The sequence below is a fragment of the Cynocephalus volans genome, chromosome X (genome assembly GCF_027409185.1).
Source record: "Cynocephalus volans isolate mCynVol1 chromosome X, mCynVol1.pri, whole genome shotgun sequence".
Lineage (NCBI taxonomy): Eukaryota > Metazoa > Chordata > Mammalia > Dermoptera > Cynocephalidae > Cynocephalus > Cynocephalus volans.
Genome location: NC_084478.1, coordinates 180,293,480 through 180,318,290, shown reverse-complemented (window position 1 = coordinate 180,318,290; position 24,811 = coordinate 180,293,480). Strand labels below are relative to the sequence as shown.

General features: G+C 45.7%; 1 protein-coding gene across 1 annotated transcript; it reads right to left on the bottom strand.

Annotated features, from left to right (window-relative positions):
- Positions 1-7,633: 7,633 nt before the first annotated feature.
- LOC134368668 (testis-specific Y-encoded protein 3-like) lies at positions 7,634-23,325 on the bottom strand. Its single transcript, XM_063085084.1, has 8 exons — positions 23,086-23,325; positions 22,757-22,900; positions 22,097-22,252; positions 21,275-21,352; positions 21,034-21,145; positions 20,791-20,939; positions 20,605-20,686; positions 7,634-7,671 (listed from the first exon to the last, which is right to left on the bottom strand). The coding sequence occupies exons 1-8, from the start codon at positions 23,323-23,325 to the stop codon at positions 7,634-7,636; spliced, it is 999 nt and encodes a 332-aa protein (XP_062941154.1).
- Positions 23,326-24,811: the final 1,486 nt, after the last annotated feature.

The window sequence follows — 24,811 nt, the reverse complement described above, 5'->3', positions numbered from 1 at the left end:
GAGTGCTACTGCCCCCTGGTGGACGGTAGGCAGGAAGAGAGGGTGCTACTGCCCCTTGTGAACTGCCACTGGGATGACAGAGCACTACTGCCCCTTGGTGGATGGCAGGATGACAGAGCAAAAATGCCCCCTGGTGAATGATAGGCAGGAAGAGAGTGCTACTGCCCCCTTGTGGACAGCCACTGGGGTGACAGAGGACTACTGCCCCCTGGTGGACGGTAGGCAGGATGTGAGAGTGCTACTGCTCCCATGAGGACAGCCAGGGTGGTTACAGAGCACTATTGCCCCTGGTGGATGGTCGGCTGGATGATAGAGCACTATTGCCCCCTGGTGGACAGCGGCTGGGATGAGACAGCACTATTGCCCCTGGTGTGTGGTCGGCCGGATGACAGAGCGCTTCTGCCCCCTGCTGGACGGTAAGCAGGATGAGAAATTACTGCTGCCCACTTGTGGACAGCTGCTGGTATTACAGAGCACTTTTGCCCATGGTGGATGGTCGGCTGGATGACAGAGTACTGTTGCCCCCAGGTGGACGGCAGGGGACAGAGTGCTACTGCCCCCTGGTGGACAGCCACTGGATCTGATCTCAGGACTTTATTTCTTTTCCAAACCCGTCCTATCTTTCAGAATGAGGTCAATGCTATCAAATGGGATCCTTCTGGAATGTTGCTAGCATCCTGCTCTGATGACATGACATTGAAGGTAAAGTTGGCATCTGTAGGGATGAGCTGTTTAACCCTAAAGAGCCCCCAGTACTCAACGCAAGTCTCACATTCCGTGTTCCTTTGGGGGTTGTCTGTACTGAGTCCTCTTCCTTCCTCTTTAATTTGTCCCATTACTGACTGTCAGATTAGCTCTCGCCCAGTGAATTCTGATGTACCAGTCAAGGGTCCTGCTAGGAGTCCCAGCCCTTCCTGGGCAATGACCTGCAGTTTTTTCCAGTGGGACACTCCAATGGCTTGTGTACGGTTCACAGCCAGCAGTCTCTTGGCTGACTGGAGGGACATAGCTTGCTCATATTGTTACCACTGTGTTCTCTAGATCTGGAGCATGAAGCAGGACACGTGTGTGCACGACCTGAAAGCTCACAGCAAAGAGATATACACCATCAAGTGGAGTCCCACCGGGCAGGCCACCAGCAACCCCAACTCCAACATCATGCTGGCGAGGTAAGGACAGGACCCCTGCACAGCCCAGCCTCGGCTCCTGAACGCAGCCTGGCCCGCTGTCACTGAGTCAGCAGCACAGCAGCAGAACTTCTTCACATGCAGAGAGAACAGGACGTTTTGCTGGAGCATTGAACGTCGTAGCTCCCTTTTGAAGGGACTGAGATAGAACTTTTAAGTGAGGCTGGGGAAGGCACGTGTTCAGAGGGCTTCAGCACCTGGCTTTGCTCAAGGTTTTCCTGACAGCAGAGAAAGGAAAGGCAAAGAGTTCAACTCAGACCTTGGGCTTGGTTTATTCGTTCAACTCAGGGCTTACATGGGCAGGGATTTCAAGCAGGGATAAAAGTTCCCCCAGCCACAGCAAGACTTGATCTGACATTTTATATAGTGAGTCCCCTAAGACACAAGCTTGCGAGGCAGTGGAGTGGCCAGCCAGTCACCGCCAGAATTGGGAAGAGGGGTTATAAGTGACAAAGGTGGCCTCCTCCAAACCACGTGGCTTTAGGCTTCATTCAAGAGCATTATTGTGCCCTGAAGCTCGCCAGACCCCGTTAAGAGTAGAATGTTCCACTCCCGTTATTTCAGGAAGAACTCTTAGAAGAAGAAGCTAAAGAGATTCTGAGACCGAATGCCGAGATACTTAGGGGTCTGAAAACCAGGATCTGGACCCATGAAATGTGGATGTCCCCTTAGCCTACAAGAGAGGAGAGTTAAGGGGAATGTTTGGGTACCAGGAGGCAGCAGCGGGTTATTCTGTGTAGCTGCAGAGAGAGGGTAGTGACAGGCGGGCACACAACTCCTGTAAGGGGAGAACGCCTGCCACGTGCCTCTGGGGCAGCGGGAGCCAGCCAGCAGTGCCAAGAGCGAGCAGCTTGTTGAAAGTGCTCAGCCCAACCAAGCTTGTTTCTTAGAAAAGACTGGAAAGAGTCCCTGTATCAGCCGAGTGGTTGAACAGAACAACACAAAGGCCATAATTCTCTTATTTCACGTAATTGTCCTAAAAGCCACTTAAATGACTACGATACAGTACCGCTTACTATAATCATGTATTGGTGACTTGGGGAGTTCTTTTGTGTCACGTATTACCCGTTAGGAACATAAATGACCCTTTAGTCAGCACACACGAAAAGGACAGGGTGGTACCAGCCCTGTAGAGAAAAAGAAAGCCAGATAGCAGGTTTGTCATATGTATTTTATTTTAAATTTGAAAATAACTGAAATTTGCTGCTCTCAGCAATGTGGTCGAATGTGTAGATGTGACTGTGTTTTAATTCCTGTTGGATTAAAAATGTTATAAATATTTATTCACTCTATTCTCTGCTTTTCCAAACCTGGCTATCTGCATTTGTTGGTAACAATAGAAGTTTTTCCATGTAAGAGCATCTTAGAGAACTTGACAAATATTCCACAAAAGTATTTACCATTTATATCTTTCAACAAATGCAGACACATAGGAACGTGGGCATCAATTTGCTTTCGTAATAACAGCACCAAAAGTTGTTTGTTTTGTGACGATGGCTTTGTTTTCACCGCATCTGAGTTGCATTTTAGGAGGAGAATCTCACCGATCTGTACCTAGAAGCAGGGAGAGAGAGTAGGCTCCTGTGAGGTGTGGCCCGTGTTGGAGGGACGTGTGCTAAATGCCCGCGTGCTCAGGTGATAACGTGTCCCCTCCGTCTCCGCAGTGCTCCGTTTGACTCCACGGTCTGGCTGTGGGATGTGGAGCGTGGGGTGTGTATCCACACACTGACCAAACACCAGGAACCTGTCTACAGTGTCGCTTTTAGCCCCGACGGGAAGTACTTGGCCAGTGGCTCCTTTGACAAGTGTGTCCATATCTGGAATACTCAGGTCATCTCTTGACCCTCGGGGTTGAGTCCTTTGCAAAGTAATGCCCGAGTAGCTGTGTTTGCAGTGACCTGGACTCAGAAGAGTCACCGGGGAACTGGCGCTCAGGAATGAGCTGCCACCCCCCATGGAGAGCCCAGTCCTGGGCTGTCTGTCAGGCTCTGCCTGGCTGTGCCCTTGCCCAGGACAGACACCCAGGGCCACTCCCTCCCCGGTAAAGGTGTCTGCTTCTGCTGTCCTCAGGGCTCACAGCTCCAAGCAAGACATCTTGGAGACGTCCCTCCTTGGAGGAGCCACCTCCTTCTTTTCTCCTTTATGAGCAGCTCCCCGCTGTCCCTGAGACCCGTGCAGCACCTGGGTGGGCAGAAGGGCTGCACCCCTTGTGGTAAGCGCTGGTCACTGTGCTTTCTCCGCAGAGTGGCAGTCTCGTCCACAGCTACTGAGGCACCAGTGGCATCTATGAGGTGTGCTGGAATGCTCGCGGGGACAAAGTGGGCACCAGCACCTCCAATGGCTCCGTAAGCAGTGCTCGAGTTGGACTTGTCTATGTATCAGCCAAACCAGGGACCTTCAGTAGCATCAGAGGCACCTTCAGTCTTTATACAGAAGGAACTGCAGTGACTTTGCCACACACACTACAAGTATCTTCTGGGTCATATCATATCCTCTTCTCCCCCTAATCTCTGGGTACTTTTCCTCATAGAGCATCTGAAGCTATTTTATTCTACTGAGAAATAATAACTGACTTTGGATTACGTAGATGGTGATAGAGTTTGTATGTGTTGAACCCTCAAAACTCATGTGAAAATCTGATCCCCAATATGGCAGTGTTGGGAGCTGTTTGAGTCATGGGTGGAAGATCCCTCATGAATGAAATAATGTTCTCCCTGGAAGGTGGCAGTAGTGAGTGAGTTCTCACTCTATTAGTTCCCACGAGAGCTGGTTGTTTAAAAGACCCTACCACCTCCCCCATCTCTCTTTCTCTTGCTTCCTCTTGCCGCTTGTACCTGCCAGCTGCCTGCCACTTTCCACCATGAGTAGAAGCAGCCTGAGGCTCATGCCAGATGCAGCTGTCCCAGTATCATAAACCAAATAAACCTCTGTTTATATAAACTACCAGTCTCAGGTATTGTGTTATAGCAACACGAAAAGGGGCTGTTATGGATGGACTCATCCTTAGTGACTTTTCTTATGAGGGGAAAGGGATCTATAAAGTCAGGAGACACTTCATCTGGAGATGCACAAATGTAGAAGGCAGTGTAGAGTAGTGGTTAAAGAGCACTGAATTTGAGTTTCCCCAGTCAAAGACATTTAATTGAGGACTCTTGTGTACCTGGTTCTCCATCAGGAAGTGGGATTCAGAGTGGTCCAGGCCCCCTTGAGTAAAGGACTCTGGTTCCTGCTGCCTAAACTAGATTGTGAATTGCTTCTCTCTGTGTCCACAAAACATAAAATGAAAATATGTCCTTCCTTGGGTGTCACGCCAGATATTCCTACTTGAGTTATTTCATTCAGTCTTAGGCCATTTCAAATTTAATAGAAAGTTCTGTTTTAATTATATCCCTAATCAGACTTCTTACCTCCTGACTCCCACCTTTATCCTACCCACCATCCTCTCTTACCTGGAGTCTAAAGTGGCCTCTGATGGGATTACCCACTGCAGTTTATTTTCTGAAAATTAACCAAAACTCCACAATTGTTTCCATCTTAGGAAAATCCCCAGTTTCTGGGCAGGAATCATGGGCACTACATGTCCAGGCTTCTGTGTATCTCTCTGACCTCTGCTCCCTTCTCTGCTTCCTTCACCTGGGTGGTCTCAGCCATTCCTCAAACACCCTCACTCTCTCCTGCCTCAGGGCTGTTGCACGAGCTGCTCCCTCTGCCTGGAGTCCTTTGCCCACAACTCTGCACCTCTCAAATGTTATGTCCTGAGAGGAACCTTCCCTGACCTTCCCCTGTCACACCCTCCCTCCCCTCATGATGATCTCTAGGCTCTTTTCTGGATGAGTTTTCTTGAAAGCACGAATCACTGTCTGATATGCACGTGCCTGTGCGTGTCTGCGTGTTTCCTTAATTCACTTGTCAGCTGCTCAAGAGCACATATTCTGATCATCCTGTTCTGTGTGTATTTCCTGTTCCTGGAACATTGTATGGCACAGAGTAGCAATTCACGTGACAACTAATTGAAGTAATGAATGAATGAAAAACAACATATGCATGTTATTTAGAAATATGGAAGAAATTAAGAAACAATTAAAAGAGCCAGAAGAAACTGCCTTGATGAAAGAGCTGGTAGGTGCTTGAGACTTGTTCTTTGTCTCTAAGCCCGTCAGGACTATATATTGTTATATATTTTTCATATAAAGAAGTTAAAAAAATAAAATCAGAACAAAAATTTCAAAATATAAATTGTCCCTAAAAGTCAAAGGCAAATGAAATGAATCCTTAATTTCAGAAGCACCTGATTTGAAATTTTTCCATCTTTAGACTGCATTTTACTCTACTTAAGAGTTGTACCCTGAAAATTCCCAAGGAGAATTCTTTCTCTTCTGTCCTATTTAAAGAATAATAGTGGTGCCCACCTCTCCCTGCTGTGAGCTCTTTCTTCCACTTGCTGTCCCGCTTGATACCCAGCTCCTGGCCATATTCATCCCCGTACCAGACCAGCAGTTCACAGCCCGGCCTGATGACCTGGCAAGTTCGATAGAAGATCTGCCCATGGTATTGAAAGGCCACCAGGTTCTGCTCCTCATCATCCCGGGCACAGTTCACATACCTGGGGTTGAGGCAGACAAAGGGACAGAAAATAACAGGCAGTGAGTCTCCACTACCTGCCAGGGCCGTGTTGGGCTTGTCACCAGATGGTCAAGGCCCCCATGCTGTGGCTGCCCATGCCGTTACCCTCCTCCAGGAACCTGCTGTTCATACCTAAGCCTCTTTCTCCAAGTCCTGCTTATGGTGCTCATCCTGCCTGGAATGCTTTTCCCCCCTTGCCTACTTAACCATTCTTCAAAGCCCAATTCCAGACTTACTTCCACCTTGATTGGCCATAAAACACTGACTTCTCACTTCTCTAAACTCTGAATCGATTTCTGCTGATAGCACAGAATTTGGTCTTTGATCAATCATGTACTCCGCTTCTGGATTAGCACACATCATTCTTTACTCAGTCCAATTCTATCTTCTTTTAAGAGACCTTTCTCTAATCTCCCATAGTTTACCTAGGTGCCATTCACCTGCCTCCCTGGGTTCCCATAGAAACTTAGAGGTCCCTTTGTCCTAGCATGATAATACAGAATAATAACAGCATGTCCATATTCTTTTCTTCTAATAAAATGAGAGCCCCTCATGGAAAAGGGCTGGTCCATGCAGCACAGAGGCCCGTGACCACCCTGCAGCTCACTTCTCAGGCTTCAGGTTTTAATTTCACTGAAGCTGCCAAGATTTCCTGCCCTCACAGATTAAAGGTCCCTTGTTTTAGGTTGTCTTGGCCTTGTGTACTTCTCCTATAATTAAATGTTTCACATCTGCCCGCAATAGTCCTCCACGAGGGCATGGGTTGTGTGATCTGTTCATGTGATGTACTCCATTTTCGAAACTAGAATAAAGCAAGTGCTTAATAAATGCTGATTAGGTAAATTAAAGTGCGAATCCAGCATCCGCAATGAATCTAGGCTCCTCAGCGTTTATCCTGGTGCCCCAATTTTGTCTATCATAGAGATTTAGTTTTTGCATAAAAAATGGTAATATTTATATTTTATCTCTTTTTTCCTAGATTTTCATAATATGAAAAACATTGTAAGGGGAGCAGAGATTGTAAAAACCATCGAGGGAGGCATGCTGAGGAGGAAAGAAGCCGAGCTTGAGAGAGATGAGTGTCCCTGCTGGAACCCGAAACCTATTGGCCTTACCTCATCCAGTTGGCCCGAGATTTGTCCTTTCCATCCACATACTCATAGCAGTTTCTCCCCTTGGTGATCTGAGTCTCAGAAAAATAAGTTAGTCATTTTGGGGTTTGATGGGCAGGTAATCATCAGAATTATTTTATTCTACTGTCATCCATGCATTTGAGCCTGAATGGGTTCAGCCACCAATGGTGACACATGCTGTGTACTCCTCAGCATCATCTACACATCTGAGTTGATTGGTCCAGTCAGAGCTGAGGCCCCACAGGGAGAATGCACTTTTTTTGTCTCTGTGCCACTTTTCTCCCGCTCACCCTGACCTTTAAATAGGAGTTCCAGGTTCATGCAAAGACCACTAAGTACACAGAGCTAACCATGTTGCCACTATCCATGTTCTAGCATGTAGAAGGTGATGTCCCACCAAAGGCACAGAAGAGATATAGGAAGCCAGAAGACGGGGTTAAGGTAGGCCCTTCTCACCATTCAGGAGTATCTGCTGTTGGCTGCCCCTTCATCTTCTGTGATCTGGCCCTCATAGGGACCAAAGTGCTGACCCAACAGCAGATTGGATGCCTCATTCCATTCTCCAAGCCCGGCCTCGGGGATGCCCGATGGCCCAATTCTCAGCCCAGGGGGCAAAGTGAGGGCTGAGTGGTTGCAAGGCCCCTTGTCCACTGCACTGTCCTTTACAAATGTAGGGGGTCTATGAGCCAGTCAGCTGTCGATGAAGATGTTCTGGCATTGCTCACAATCTGAAGGCAAGAGCAGCAGGGATTAGGAAAAGTATAGTGCATGTTCCTGGATATAAAGAGCTTCAGAAAGAGCCCAGCAGTTACATAATTTAGCCTCAATCCTGTATTCCAAGCCACCAGAATAAAGGAATGATTTGGGGTCAAACAAGAAGATAAAATTATTCTACCGGGATATAGCCTTCTCCATGAGTGGGCCAAAAGGGTCACTTACATAAGTACTCATCATCCTGAGGCTCACAGACCTCTTTGTATGCATGACCCTTTCTCGCAGGCTATACATCTTCATTTCAATCTCCTTTCTCTTGAGTTCTACATTGGAGAAGAGTAGGTGAGTGAAGTTAAGAGTCTGGAGTGTTTGTCCCTATATCGTCAGAAAATGTGAAATCTCCTACCATCAAATTATTGTCTATCCTTCTACATACTCTGGCTCCCCACCCCTTCACTACCTCTTAACTATTATTTCAGAGAGACTAAGACTCTACACCCACACTGACTACAGATGCATAATTCAATTTTAGTTTCTGGATTCCCAGGATCAGATTTACCTTCCCAAACTTTCTACTCACAAAACAGTTAATTCATGCATTTATTTATCCATAAAATATTTGTTGAAGGTGCATTACATATTAGGCATTGAACAAGGGCAGGGATATGCAGTAAGAAAATGTGGTCTCTATTATCACAGATGGATTTATTGGACACCTTGAATGTATATTTATTTTAGTGCTTTTAAACAATATATGAGCCATTTGTCTTTATCTTCATTTTACAGATTAGCATTAATGAGCTCAGAGAATTTATAATGTCTTCCCAAGGTCCAAATGATTCTACGTGGATTATAACAAGTGTGTGACTTCAGAGTTAGTGTTTGTTCTTACATGTTATTCAATACAGCATCTAACTTCTGGTCTCAGCTTAGTCCAGCTTAAGCACAGGCCAATCGAAAGTCTACACCACATATCTAGAACATACTCATCAACCTTTCTAAAGGACCTAGAGGGACTAAAGTCCCCAAATTATTTTCTCTTACCCAATTTTTCTCTAGAACGCTGTCCGGAGGTACTTGCTTCTGCAGGAAGGGAGACTCGTTTCTGGGCCTTCTCTGAGTCCCTTGTGTTCAGTAAATCTGTTGTTCCTAACAATTTCTTCAAACTAGATTCATTATTTAACAGTGACCTGGCCATTCCCTTTAATGTGAGAATCACATATTAAAAGACAACATATATTTCTTTAGTTCCTTAGGGCTTGCAACCTGTTTTCACATGCATGACTTTAGTTAGTGGTTCAACAATCCCTGGACAAACTTGGAGTGACAGAATACCAGAGAGAAAGGGAAAGGCCTGTGTGGGCAGGACAGTCTTAAGGCTCTTTTCCTTCAACTTTCTATATATACATGAGAGCGAGGGAGGGAGAATAATCTGGAAGACTACCTGGAGACTCAACAAGGTCTGTGAAAGAAGGAGGTAGGGGCTCATAGGGAAAAAGAGGGGATCTTTTATGAACTAGTAGACATTTGACAGAAGGAGAAATGTAGAAAAGCACAGAGGGTACAAAACACATCTGGAGAATGAACAGTGAGGTTGGGAAGAGAAGAAACAGTTGGCATAAAGGTTATCTAGACAACTAAGAAAGTGATGCTAAGAGTTGCAAACTGCCATATCTTGGAAGGAATATTTAACTTTGAAATTGAACTAACTAGTTCCTGTACCAATTCTGCCTAAGTAAGGGTGTACTATCAGCTAATTCTATTCAGTTTCCCGGTCCGTAAATTGGCATACATGCTAATTCTTAATGGTACAGTGAACATGAAATGTAATAACGTTCACCAAAGTGTTTTGTGTCATCCAATACAGTACAAATATGAGATTAATAATTTCTCTTATAGTCCTGACATCAATTTTCCTCCTCAACCATCTCTACAGTCAAAATCTAATTCAAAGATATTATCTTCAGCATTCTCTGACCCTGTTACCTCTATTTTTTATTTGAAAAATTTGTAATTATTCAGAAAACACTGAGGGGGTCATCAGGGGCTCTGAGTTGGGCCTGGGAATCCTGAGAATAATCAGGTATGGACCACGCTCTCAAAGAGCTCGTAATACAGAGGTGGCAGGCTATACAAATGATTACAAACAGCATGAGATTTGCCTAGTTCAGGCCCAGAGGAAGGAGCAGTTAACTTCTCCCTACAGGGATGAGCATTTAAAATCAGTACCAGGATACATTTCTACTGAATAGTGTAATATACATGAAGTGCTAAGTCATTCTCCTATCTGATGTTTCTCAATCAAACCTCAAACTACTCAGGGCTAGGAGCAGTCTTCTCATATCCGAATGGGTCCCTTATGAGAGAGTAGGAACTATCTCCGTCTTCATCTGGGACAAGGCACAATGTAAATTGACTGTATATTGCAAGCTCCCCTCAGACTGTCTTAGCATATCTCTCACTTAGCACAGCAGAGAAGAATCGGGTTGAAATAATCAGTCAGATGAATAATGTAAAGGTGTATGAGTAAGGCAGCATGAACTTTACAAAAGAAGAAAGTTTTAATCAGCTCTTAAGTACTTAGGGAAGGAAGGAGTATTAGATTTGACTGAACCACTACTGACTGTGATGTCAGGCATAATCTAACATTTCTGTACTTCAGTTTTCTCATCCACAAAATGGTTATGCTTACAGTACCAACTTCATAGGGTTGTTGTAAGGTTTGAGTGAGTTTATTCACTTACAATGCTTAAAATAAAGTCTGAAATATTGCAAAAATAAAACAAGCAGTAGTGATTATCATTGCTCTTCTTATTAACTCTTAAAATGTTGATGTCCGACATTGTGCTAAAGAGATCAGTAAAGGAAGGAAGCAGTCCTACGATACTCTGCATTCTCCTTCTCTTACCTGTGTTTGGATCTTACATGAGGAAGACTGTCGTGTCAATAGGATTTTTCAGGTACTCACCTTCTTGTGTTTACTTTGTTCCACTCTGAAGACCACCCAAGGAGGTTTGACTAAAAGGTGATGAGAAATCAGTGTTTTGATTGGTAAATATTTCCAAGCTCAGAAGATTCTCATTAGGGACAGAGAATTCTGAACTAGAGAGTGACAATTCCAAGTATTATCCAAGGGTGATTTGAAAATGGTTTCTGAAGTACCATGAAGACCTTTGCTTCTATTGGAGGCACTGCTAATTTTCTTAAAATGTTTTTTAAAAATAGAGCTCTGGATCTTGGTGTTAACACCACACTCTAACCAACTGAAGTAACTGGTCACCCACCAAAAAACAAGCAAAACAAAACAAAACCTCATCTCTGCTTCATCTTGTGTTGACAAGGTTTCTATTACATTTATTTTTTTAGAAAAATATATTGGCTTGACTTTCATGAAAAAACGCTGAACAAAACCACACAATGGAGGAAAGGACAGTCTCTTCAAGAGATGGTATTGGGAAAACTCGATCGCCATATGCAAAAAAAATGAAGATTGACCCTATGTTACACTACATACAAAAATTACATCAAAATAGATTCAAGGCCTTCATGTAACACCCAAAAGTATAAAACTTCAAGAAGGAGACATGGGGGAAAGCTTCAAGAAATTGAATTTGGCCACAATTTCTTGGAAATGACACCAAAGCATAAGTGACAAAAGCAAAAATAGACAAAGAGAACTATGTAAAACTTAAAAACTTCTGAGCACCAAAGGAAACAATCAAGGAGTGAAAAGGCAACCTACAGAATGGAAGAAAATATTTATCTGATGAGGGGTTCATACCTAGAATATATAAAGAATTCCTACAGCTCAACAAGAAAAAAACTCAGTTAAAAGAGTGGGTGCTATAACTGGGTTTTTTTCCTCCAAAATTCATATTTTGAAACCCTACTCCCTGGTGTGATAATATTTGGAGCTGGAGCTTTCAGGAAGTAACTATGGCTAGATGAGTTCATGAGGGTGGGGTCCTCATGATGAGATTAGTGCTTTTTATAAGAAGAGGAAGAGAGAGATTCCCCCCAAGAGGTGGAAGTAACCTAAATATCTATTAAAAAATGAATGGATAAGGAAAATGTGGTATAGAAATACAATGGAAGATTATTTAGCCATAAAAAATAAAGAAACCCTGCCATATGCTGCCACATGGATAAATCCTGAAGACATTTTACTAAGTTAAAGAAGCCAGTCACAATAAGCCAAATATGGCATGGTTCATTATATGAGGTATCAAAAGTAATCAAATTCATAGAAACAAAGTAGAATTGTTGCCAAGAGCTGGGGCAGGAGGAAATGGGGTGTTGTTGTTCAATGGGTATAGTTTTATAGTCATGCAAGATGGAAAAGTTCTAGCAGTTTCTTGCACATTAGTGTGTATATAGCTAATAATATCAAACACTCAAAAACTATTAGGAGGGTGAGTTTATGTTATGCGATTTCTTACCACAATAAGAAACAATAAATTGACTAAGGTGGGGATTTAACTGAATCCAGATAATGATGTGTGACAAACCGTGGGGTTCGTCATTTCTTCTTCGAAGACACTTGATCCAATGACTGCACTATTATGAGATTAGGGTTAGAAAGCTCTTTGGTGGGTTTACAGTTCAATTAAGGTTTAGTTAAATTGCCCATTAATTAATTAACAATGTTTAGCAAAACCAGTCTTTTTTTTTATGACTTTAAAGAATGGTAAACTTTAAACATATAGAAAAGTACAGAGAATAATGCTGGAAAACATAAATCCACCACCATGCAGTCCCATTTCAACATTCTGCCACAGCTGCTTGAGATGTTTTTATTTCTACTTTTTATTTCAAAATTCAAAAGTAAAAATAAAAATAAAACAAACAAAAAAGCTAACTATGACATAGTGAAGCCACCTGCCAGCCCTTCCTCCTTCTCTTGTGATGATAACTTCTGAGTTTGGTATTTCTTACTCACATTCAGGTTTTTATACTTTTAGCACTTATTACTGTATCTGTAAATAAAATATGTAATTATTTTACACGTTTAAAACCTTTATATGAACAGCCTCTTACTGTATATACTGTTTCGCATCTTGCTTGTTTGTTGAACATTTGTTTTTGAGAGAACATGGTCTCCTTTGTTAACTCCTAAGATAAAGCCGAGACATCAACCCAGGCTGGTTTCAGGAGGTCACTTCTAATTCCTCCTGGCCCCTCATCTTTCTGCCTAGGTATCCATTCTTCATTGGAATCCTCAGTGTCATCCACATGGAGTTTGGCCTGCCTTCATTGACACATGAAAGCTGTTCGAGGGGCTCTGAGACCTAGAAAGAAGCCAAATCTTTGTCCTAAAAGGGAAGAGGTGGGAGGAGGAACAAAGGGTGGTGGCAATGGAAAGCACCACAAAGCCAGTGTGGCTCAGCATGGGCTGGGAGAGTCTTGAACAAGGTCAAGATGTGAGCTCTGCATGACTAGTGCCGACACTCAGCCATGCACTGACAAACAAAAAGAACAAAATTTCCCCTCCAGATTTGTCTCCATACAGAGGGGAACTGTGGGCAGATGCAGCCACCAAGAGAGAGCCAAAATAATACAGGGACAGAAGACCTGTTTTGTATTTCCCAGGCTGGTCTGCAGCCAGCACTTGCAGTAACCTATATTAATCAGTTCATTATAGTTCTTTTTCACATGCCTATAGCAAATTTTCTTCAATTCTCCCATCTCTGCCCATTCTTCCTTGGAGAACTATATAGAAATGCCTTTGAAAGCATCTTTAGCCTAGAGAAAATAACATAGTTCATCACTGATTTACTGTATACATCACAACGCCGAGTGGGGCCTTTTCTTCGACCTTGTAATCAGAACAAGCAGAACACAGCCTGGGGCCTTGGGGTGGTCTCTGTGAAACAACGATAAAGACATTTGTTCCCGCCCTCCCCATATTGTGTCCTGTTGGAGAGGACACAGCAGTTTCCTAGCTCTCCCCAACCCAGAGAGTTTGATTCCAGTGTCCTTTTCTCTTCCATGTCCCAGACGGGACAAATTGTCCCCACTCCACGCACATTCACAGCCAGGGTCACACAGAGTTGCAGGCCATGGGTCTGTGGCCCTCCAGACACCAGCTCCTGTCACTAGGTCCCCCTCTCCATCCTTCTTACAGATCCTGCTTGGAGCCCAGCTTCACTTCCCCCACCTCTCACCTTGGGCTTCTGCCCTGTACTCCCTGCATCTCCCTCAGGGGTCTCCTCCGGGGACCTGTTGGGGCTCTTGGTGCTGGGACAGGCTGGCAACTCCCTGCTCCAACTCCAAGGTTGGGAAGAACCCTTGAGTCTCCCAGCTACAAGGCCAACGTTCCTGTGGAAAGAGATGGTGCTGAGAGGAGGCCACAGCCCAGACCATTATGCACAGCCAGGCTCTGTCTTCTCCACTTGGCCAGGTTGTCCAGACCAGGAAGATGTGGAGACCTTGCAAGGACTGGAGGACGTTGGGGGGGTCTGAGGGCTATTGATGGGATAGGGGGAGGGTCTCTGCTGGCCACAACAGACCACCTAATGTAAGCTGTTTTGTTTCAGTTCCCCTGCATCTTGACGCATCTGAGGAAGGGTGGCAAAGGTGCCTGAGGGTCAAAGCTTAGGTGTCTTCGAGGAGAGTCCTGAGATGTGAGGGCCGGGGGAGGCCCATGGAGACTTTGAGGCCCCCTGACTGATGGGACTCGGGTCAGACTCACCAGCTCCACCGAGAGGAAATGAACATTTCTCATAGGAAGCTTCTGGGATCTTCAACTGGAGATTCTGGAAAACTGTGGGAGTAAAGCAGTCTGGATCTCTAAGGAGCAGCAATCCCACAGGCTGAGGAGATTTGGTGTCTCCAAGGCCAATGAGATTTGGGGTCTCTCAGGCTGAGGTTCTGGGGGTTTTGGGGTCGAGGGGATTTGGGGTATCTCAGGCTGATAGTATTTGGGGTTTTTCAGGACAAGATTTTGGGTCTTTCATGCTGAAGAGGTTTGGGATACTCAGGTCGAGAGGCTTTGGGATTCATCAGGTAAAGGGAGTTTGGGGTCCCTCAGGATGAGAGGATTTCGCATTTTTGAGGATGAGGAAACTCGGGGTCTCTCAGACTAAGGAGATTTGGGGTCTCTCATTAGGGGGCATTAGGCTCTCTGACACTGACGTTATTTGGGGGTCTTTGAAGCAGAAGGACGTTTCCAGGCTGAGTAGGATCTCTGAGCTCGGGGAAATTCGGTCTCTCTGTGGCTGTGGTATTTAGCGTTTCCCAGGCTGAGGGGAATGGTGATTCCTCAGGCTTAGGGTGTTTGGACTCTAAGCATTAGAGGATTTGGCGTTCCTGTGGGTGAACGGTAGATTTGAGGTGTCTGAAGCTGAGGTGCGTCGGGGTCTCAGGCCGAGGGGGTTTGAGGTCGGTCCAGGTTAGCGGATTCGAGGTCTCTTGGGGATCAGGGGATCTGGGGTTTCCCAGGCTGAAATTTGAAGGTCTCGGGCTAAAGGTTTACAAGGGTTTCTTACTGCACGGCAAAGACTTCCCGAGTTCCTGTCAGTCTCCCTGGCTTTCTCCTGCCCCGCTGCCCACCCTGGCTGGTGCCCGCTGGGATCCTCTCCGGTTGAAACGGCCACGCAGCCACCGGTACCACCAAACCACCTATCAGAGTTGTGACCCAAACTCTCCCACCAGTGAGCGATCAGAAGGGCATAAAGGGGCGGAGAGTAGGGAAGAGCCAAGCCTGTCAGTCACAGGCTCCCCTTAGTCCTAGGCTCGGGTGGTAAGTCGGGACCTGGTCTTTCCTGCCTTGTGGACAATCCGCCCAAAACCTCAGGGATTGGCCGCTCTGGGTGGATCCCTGAAGGGGTGATTGGATTATAGCACCATGCAGTAGTGAATGGTTTAAAAATGGTGGTGAGGGACGTTGTTCTGAGGACTTTAAAAGAAGAGGAGAGTCTGTCTCTCTGCTCTCTCTCTCTCTCAGCTTCCACCATCTTGCAGCGTGAGACCCCTGGTTCACTGTTGCCACCACCAGATGGACTTTGGACTTCCCAGCCTCAGAAACTTTTGCAATAAATTTCATTTTCTTTATAAATCACCCAGTTCAGGTATTTTTTTATAAGCAACAAAAACAGACTAATACAGCAAGCTTTTCTCTCAGGCTCATCTTTAGGCTTCAGGTAATCCACAAGAGAAGACTTGAGCAGATGTAAACTGCTCGTATAGTTTTGACGGTGTACCAAAATTCTGAGCCAATCTGAAAAGAACAAGACAGCATTTTTTTATTTGTCCTGTCTTACATTTTGTTCTGGGCACATAAAGAAATGTCTCCCAAATTACTGCTTAATGGAACAGAGACATCAGTGATTGCACACGACAAATATGGTCTACTCAAAACAGTTTTGAAAAGTAAGTTTAAAAAAATCGACTATAATGATCAGAAATAAACCATGGTAAGGGAGAATAACGTGTTCTCCAAAATTACTACATTACAATAATCATAAATTCCAGTTTTCAAAAACAAAACAAAACAAAAACCTAACAAACGGGAAAACTTTTCAAAGCATGCAAAGAAACATGAAAGCACTTCCCATTCACGGGAAAATAGTAATGATGATGATGATGATGATAATTTTAAAAATGGTGGGTGGGGAATCCCAGCCAATGAACTTATTAGACAGTCTTTAAATCACCCAAAACAAATGTCATACATATGTCCAAGAGGTAAAGGGAATGATGCACAAAGAAATAAAAGAAACCAAGGGAACAATGTCTAACCAAATAGAGGTTCTCAATAAGGAGATAGAAATCAACAGCTCGAAAACCATAACATGTGAATTGACAGCTTCACTAGAGGTTTCAAAGGAAGGTTTGAGCATGCAGAAGAAAAAATCAGAAAACTTAGTTAGGTCACTTGAAATGATCCTGTATGACGAGCAGAAAGAGAGAAGAAAGAAAAAATTAAACACAGCCTAGGAGACTGTGTGATCCCCATAAAGCAAGCCAATTGTATTAATCCACTTCTGTTGCCGATAACAGAAAACATGAAACTGAGTGATTTATAAAGAAACAAAACATGTTTCTTACAGTTCTGGAGGCTGGGAAGTCCAAGGTCCAGGAAACACATCCGGTGAGGGCCTTCTTCTTGGTGGCGACTCCACAGCAATGCAGGGAGAGAATGGGTGAGCAAGAGAGCTAACCTGCTCACTTGCTTTCCTTCTAAAGCTGTCAGAACCACACCCATGATAACTCATTACTTCATGGACAAGGGCATAGTACTCACAATCCAATCCCTCCTCAAAGGCCCTATCTTGCAAATATTATAATAGTACTTCCCACCCTCTTAGCACTGTTACAATGGAGGTCAAGCCCCAGTGAGTTTTGAGGGACAGTCGATCCCCAGAATGACAGTCCCAGAAGAGAGGCTATAGAGAAAAGGGCAGGAAAAAAAAAAAAAAAAACATTTCGAAGAATAATTGCTCAAACTCCCAAAATTCTTGAGAAGACATGAAAGGTCAGATAGAATGTTCCTTGGCTTAGAAGCCTTTAGACCAAATTATCTCTTTCTGAAGCCCTCACATTTCTTCAACACCCAGACCCTGTAGGCAAAATAGGCTCACACTGTTACCTGCCCTTTCTGAATGCCCTGTTTAGTGTATGTCCCCCTCTCACTTCTCTGCAGGAGGTCAACGAGAATAGAGATTTTTTGACACCTTCTCATGCAATGACAAACCCATACATAAATAGCTTAGAACAAACAAATCATGAAGAAATTGTGCATAGATTATGTTTATTAAAGGAATAATCCAGTTAAAAACTGGAGGGGCTGTGACCATCAACTCCATTCACCACTGCACTGTGTTTACAGAACTCTTACAAGCAAACCTTACAAGTAAACCTAAGATTGCCCCCACCTTGAAAACGACCTGACACATCCCTTCAAAGCATTCATTCTCTTCTGGGGGCGAGGGGTAAAGGGGGCAGAACTAGGGGGCAGAGTTGTTACTGACTTTTCCGAAAGCCTCTCTTATGTGATCCAAGTGGGATTTATGTTCATTGTTAACTTCAGTGAGTGCACAAGCTATCCCTGTTTCTAAATATGTAACAAGGTTAGTCATGCCTATAGTAAAGCATTTCTGTGTCTCACAAAAATAACTCACAGAAAATCTCAGTTAAAGGAGATAGAAAGATTTGATGCAGAAATGGAGAAAACAGCCAAATTCCCTTGGAGACAGACTCAGACACAAACTATATAGGAATGAATGAACAAACGGTAACAGCGTGGCAGATAGCAAAGCAAGGAGATGAAAATATTGAAACCATTGTAGAGATGTTCAGTGTACATCAGCAAGGATAAATGATATCAGGTGATAAAAGTATAGGCAGAGTCAGAGGAAGAGACACACACTCACACACAGAATGAGAAAGAAACCTGGGGAAATGTAGACACACAATTTGAATTTTAAACAGAGACACTGACATCAGGAAAAACAAATGTGGTTCAGAGATATCAAGTCAGAATGCTCACAAATTAATCATGTGATTATGAGGCCCACATGCACTGATACTCAATGGAAGGAAGCATTAGGGAAAATGTACAATTTCACACTTCTTTTGGTAACCCCCAAAACAGCGGGACCATGGGAAAGCAGTAATATGACTGAATTACGCGGATGAGTCAAGGACGAAACTCAGGAAGCTGCATTCTCTTGGGTGGACATGACCAAGCCACTAGGCAGTAGCAGTTTAGTCAACAGTAGACAGCTACGGTTTTGCTAGACCCTCCATGCAAGTTCTCCTCACATTTCACTCCAAGAGCAGCTACAGTTAAAACTGGCAACCAAGGGCTAGCAGGAGATAAGTATTTGGAGAACGCTTTCCTAACCTTTTCTCCATTCATTAAACGCTAAGTAAGACCCCTAAACTTGCCGCTAAATACTAAGAAAAGGGCACACAGAAATCTGCTGACCTGCTCTCATGCAGGGCTTCTGGAACTGCTTTCTTTTACAAGCACAATGGAAGATAGGTAGCAGCACATGGCACCGGAAAAGGTTCCTGCTGTTTGGATCAAGATGGATCAAGCTGCTTAGAAAGCCTGTCCCGTTCTTTCCTTTTATGTTAACCTTATGCACAACATGCTGAAAACACCACAGAAAATGAAAGGTTTCTGGGTTCCTAATGCGGAGTGGGGTATCATTTACTAAGACAGCATTCTCACTGGAGTATACCAAGAAAGGAATGTACTCATAATGGCTTTACCTATTTACTTTTTGGGATCTTCACCTAATACACAGGGTCTTGCGTAAAAGCTTAGACCATCTGAAAATAGGAATATTAAGAATAAAGTCTACATCTAGGATCATCTAGGGACAGACAGCACATGGGTGAAAGTCTGGCAGTTGTATATTCAACCACTCCACCTCCCTGCTCTGTTTATATTTTTTGCCCAAACTCAGTCACCTGGAAAAACAACGGCACTCACATACAACTATGAGGAGACCTGCTTTTTCCCAAAAGTTTATCTTTTCACTTAGTCACCTTTGCAAGAAACAAAGCCACACCTTCACTGCCTTCCCTCATCCCTTTGTGTCCTTTCCCACAGTCCCTTCATATACCTTATATTCCCATTTCTTAAAATGTTGCTGGGAAGCCTGGCCCTGACAGGTTGATTGTCCCAGCAAAGCACTGTGCATTCATCTACCTAAGGATGACGTTTGGTTCAGAAGAGAAACGAACTTTAACAGTTGCACCTTGAATTCTCCTAACGCGTCTGACAATATGCACAAAAGAGGATATTTGGAGGAACCCTGTGCAAGAAAATTTCACCCTGATTATTTTACTTCTGTAATCACTAGGTCCTTTCTTTGAACTACCCTCCCATTCCTGGGAAAAACAAGAAGTGTCAAACTAAACTGTTTCTCTTTCCTTTCTTCTTTCTCCACAACCCCTGCTCTGTGGGGAAGGAAAAAAAAAAAGTCCTCAGACGGAATCCTAAACCTTGGTGTATCTGCTCTCTACAACTTTATAAGCCCAGATCCTCCACAGCCTGACAGTTCCTGGACAAAGAATTAAAAATCCCACGTGGATTTGACCTATGTATAATCTCACCCCAATCCAGTACACAAGCACATACACAGAGACACGTACGCTTGATGGTGTTTATTTCTCCTTCACACCAATCCGATTTTATCCAAGTGTCTTGCTGTCTGCATTTTTCATCACCGGATCTGCTTTTCTTTCAATCCTGAGCATGAGAACACTGTATCTGAAGTCACATTTTAGAAGTTCTGCTTTTTTAGGTAAAGTTTGATGCTCCGAGATATTCAACTCAAAAACTTGGAATACTCTAAAACACACAAACACACATAAAAACTCATTTTCTCGGAAAAATGTTAAAAATTGCTTTAATTATGCAAGGTCCTGCCCAGGAAAAACTAGCCCTTCCCCGTTTGTGACCTCTTCAATTTCCCCTTACCATGTGTTAGCAATTGCTCTCCGTCACATCTGCCCCACTGCCAGTGTTCTCTGTATGAGTAGAATAAGCTAAGGAGATAAACAAGAAAATTAAAAGACACCTGATTACCAAAATGGAAAATTGATGAGAGAAAGGAATGAGAGACTGTACAAATATTCATAGCCTTTTGTGGAAAGGGTGAAAGGAGGAACATTTGATGAGCCAAAATTTAAGGGGCTGGAGAAATGACTGAGGGTGGGGTTGGCTGTCATGGAATTAAGTTCAGAGAAGTAAAGGATTGAACTTTGCTTCTGTCCAAACGACTCCAGACACTGACTACAGTGCAGTGGGCTTAAGCTTCCCCAGCTCTAACTTGTTTTGCAGTGCAGTTTCTCCAATGTTCCTGTTTCATCTTGATGCCCTGGGTGACCTGGTTTGTGTCATTCCCTGTCTTTCAATTTCTACACTTGTGAAATGAGTGTCCAGGTACCCAAAAACATGCATTTCAGCCCCTACTTCCCGAGCTGCTCACCTGCCATCTCGGTTCCCTGTCCAGGCACCTGCATCCTCATGTGGTACCGCAGGGGATTGAGCCATAGGTCTTCACAGATGATCTGTTAGGGGAACCAGGACAGGACCGCTCAGGGTTCAGACACCATTCCCAAGAAGGCTGGGAACCCTCCCTGGTCATTTCTGAATTTTCGCAGTGAGGCCCTACCTCAGCGATCCTGTTAGATCCTGCAAAGTTGTGGTCAGAAAACCAGTTGAAGAAGAAGTTAACACTGCTGTTGTGGTGCCTGCGGCTATAAGCCTCATGTTCATAATCCTGATACCACTGAACTGGAGTGGAATGAGATGCCCTATATCCTGCAGGGAAGAAAAGTATACAGGAAGGGGTTGGAGCATGCTGACGATGATAAACCCAGCACCTTCACTACCCATCCTGGGATCCACCTCCTACCGGTGACATTAATGAGATATTCCTTAATAATCACTTTATTCCGGAAGTACGGGTTGTCCCGAAAGAACATCATGATCTTGCAGCAGTGAATGGGATGCCTGATTTCCTCCACCTGTCATGACAAAGTGGAGAAGGCTAAAATTTCTTTTCAGGTCACCTACCCTTTTCTGTTTGCCTGAAAGAATTGCTTCTCTTATCCTTCCCCGCTCAACCTTCCAGCCTCAGTCTCACTAGTTCTGACCTCCAAGTCGATCATGTAGCTAAGCAAGTCTTCATCTTCATCGCTGATCATGGCCAACATCTCGGGGTGGTTCACAATCTGCCTCAGGTCAAGGAGCCATTCCATGCTACGGAAGTAGGCGCTAGAAGCAACTGAGCATGTTTAAACAGCTAGGAGAGTGTGTTGCGCAGGGGTCTCCCACACCTCACACATTGTGTCTCCCACACCTTATGCACTGTGCCCTCCCTGCCTTTCATGAGACACACTCAAGGCAATGGGTGCCTTGCGTGGCCTTAAACGGGAGACTGTCCACGTTGACACAGGGAGGGGCTCCTTTCTGAGGGATGCTGAGCTCTATGTGTCCCTGATGTACTAGGGGCAAAAGTGAATCTGCTTGTATCTAAGTATGCACTTTATCAGCTCTGACTGACTAGGGTGGGAATTCATACACTTTCCTACAGCATTATTGTCCGGAAAGCCTGTCCTTCAAACACCTTTTCTACATGAGAACTCCTTTGTGCTATTCACGACACTGATCCAGAATGACTTCTAATTCTCCGCCCGAGTTAGTGTCTCTGTGCCATAAGTATTTGTATTTGCACGAGTGTGGCTGCAGCTCCGTCTTCCCTCAGTCTGTACCTTCCCCCACACCCCCCAAGCAGATGTTTTCCAGTACAGGGACGGAACACTGGTCCTTGGTGCTATCAGTACCATTCTCTAAACAACTGAGCAACCGGCCAGAAAAGCCTGTATATTCTCATGCTGAGCTGTCCCATGGATCGATTGCTATTACCCTTGCCCATGCTCCTACCGGTCAGTACAAAGCGAGATTCGAAAGGATACGGCTTTGGCCCAGAAGCCAGGGATGCCCTGGATGATGGACCTTCGGTGACCGAGAAGAGTCCTACGTCTCTGCACCAGGTTCTGCCTCAAACAAGCAAAGGCCGTCCTGGCTTGGTTGTTCACGGGCTCCATCTCTAACTGAAGGGCCTCCAGCGACTACAGAGGGGATAAGGACAACATGGGGCTCCACAGAGTCTGTGTCCGGGTCTTCTATTCAAGCTTCTCCTCAGGCTCTACAAGTTGCATCAGAGTTTCCTCCCCCACGTCTTCTTCCTGAACTTTTTCCTCAAATTCCTCCTCCTCCTCTTCCCTGTCAGGCTCCTACACCACCCTCTCACCGTCCATCACATGCTGCGCCCACTCCCCCTTCCACTGCTCCTGCTCCTCCTTCTCCTCGTCCTGCTCAACTGCCTCCACCTCCTGAATAACATCCACCAACACAAGCACCACATCATCCTGCTCCTCGACTTCTCTCTCCTCTTCTCCCTCTTCAGATCACCCCTTCTCTTCCTGCTCCTCCTGCCACTCAACGACCTCTGCCACCGCCATTCCATCCACAAGGACAGCACCACGTCTTCCAGCTCTTTATCCTACTGGTCCTCGACTTTTCCTTCCTCACACGCCTCTTCCGGTTTCTCCTCTTCCCTCCTCCACAGCGACCTCCACCACCTCCACTGCCTCAAACAAAACTAGCGCCACCTCCCGCCCGGTCGCCCCCGCCTCCCTCTCTGCCAAGGACTCGCTTTCCTGCACAGCTTCAACCCCGGTCCAGGAGGCCTCCTCGGACGTCCCACCCAACTCTGCCTGGGTCGCACACCCCACGCCAGTACTGGCCTCTGGCCGCTGCTCCCCAAGAGGCCTACCTGCCCCTGCCCCCCGAGGGCCCTTTCCCATACCTACCTTCATCCAGGGTTCGGCGGAAGACCCTTCCTCCCGGGAGCCCGCCTCATTCGCCATGCTGCCCTGGTCCTCAGCAGGCTCAGCTGCGCCGGGTACACAAGGCCGAAAGCCTTGAGCTGCACACCCCGGGCAGCAGCTAGAGAAGCTGAGCCACAGGCAGCTTCCGGCTCTGGGAACTTCCGGGAGCCTCGAGGTCCGGCTCGGCATCGGGCGCATGCGCATGGCTTGGCGCGCTCTGCCGTCGTCATGGGGCCAAGGCGCCCAGCCACGCCCAGACCGCTACTGTTGCTCCACGACCAATGGATGAAGAGGTAGTGGCTGTCACCCATGACGGCCCCGCCTCCCGGACGCAGACATCTGAGGCACAACTGCCCTGCCTGCGAGCCCAGGCCCGTGTCTCCAGGAAGCCATCCAACTTGCCAGGTGCAGTGCGCACACACAGCCGGTTTGCCCTTTGCAATGTCCAATGAGTGTTCCACTCCAAGGTCCATGCCTGCGTCTTGTGTGGCACCGAATTCAGACAACATAAAGTACTTAAGGACACGAAGCGGGCGCAGTGGACAGTACTGGGTATTTCAGTTCCAGCCCACAGACAGAGTGAGGTTCTCTGAGGGCCGGGCCCATGGGTTGCTCTATATGGTGCTGCGCTGGATTTCACCGGGTCTAGAGGCAAAGAGCACTACTGCATCGTCTCCCTCAGGATTAGGAAAATTAGGGGTCTCAGAAATAGTGCACGATTGTCTCTGCAAGTATCAGACCCTCTCCTCCTCAGTACCTGGCACAATGGAGGTGATTCTGCAGAATGTTCAGCCGCCTGCATGCACACATTGATGCAGTGCCTTCCCAGAGACTGAGAGAGCAAGCCGTGGCCTCCTTTCTACCAATGGCAGATGGCCACCGGGTGGATGTCACTGGCGGTGTGTAGTTTGGAAGAAAGGAAATCCTTCGAAGGTTTTTAGGTTCCTGTCTTTGGTATGTACAGTGGGTCCGTAGGTCAAGTGTGTCATCCAGATCTCCTACACCCTTCTGCCTCGTGATCGTTCTCTTTTCTCCCCTCCCTGTTGGGTAGACCGTAGCAAGCGTGGTTCCACAAAGGCTGTGTTGGGTGACTGATGTCACTGTCTTTTGTTCTAGTGTCGTGATGGAATTGTACACGGGCACCGCCTTGCTTCACAACTGTGTTTTCTGCCCTTCCTTCTTTATTCTGGTAACGTGGTTTTGCACTTGCACTCGCACAAGTAGACTCCCGGGCTACCTCTTGCAAAAGAGGCAAGGTGAAAGGGACCAGGGCAAAGAGGGCGTGAACTACGCAGTAAAAACTGCCGGGGCCAAGATGTGTGAATTCCTACTTGTCCTTCGACCCTGTTATGTTGACAGATTAGCACCAATTAGTACACCTGCACCACCACATCCTTCTTTCTAGATGCTCCCTGTCCCCAGATACCATGCTTGAGCCTCAAGCACGGTCTGTTCAATCAGGCTCTGAGTCCAACTTTCTCTTCACGGCGCACACATGTTCCCATGCTTTTCTCTGAACTTCCCCGGGAGTGTCCTCACACGAGCTGCTGTGTGAGCCCATGTCTTCAGTGGCTTTTATTCTCTCTAACAAACCCAGAGGAGGCCCCTGGGAGCCAGCAAGCTCTGAGATGTTCTCCTTTCCTCCTGCCAGGCACAAATGTAAAGTGTCTAGGTAAATATCAGGAAGGGGATTTTGAGGGAAGTACAGCCATGCAAGCTTGCCGAAGCATTAGGTCATCTGAAAGTAAGGAAAAGAGAAGGCGGCATCCCCTCCTGCCCGATGGAGACTTTGCACAG

Coding starts and splice junctions, on each gene's coding strand:
- LOC134368668 (XM_063085084.1), bottom strand. CDS start 23,325: ATGGGTGACAGCCACTACCTCTTCATCCATTGGTCGTGGAGCAACAGT. Junction 20,940..21,033: donor ATATCTCATTAATGTCACCG/GTAGGAGGTGGA, acceptor TCTTCCCTGCAG/GATATAGGGCATCTCATTCC. Junction 7,672..20,604: donor ACAGGGAACCGAGATGGCAG/GTGAGCAGCTCG, acceptor TCTTGCCTTCAG/ATTGTGAGCAATGCCAGAAC.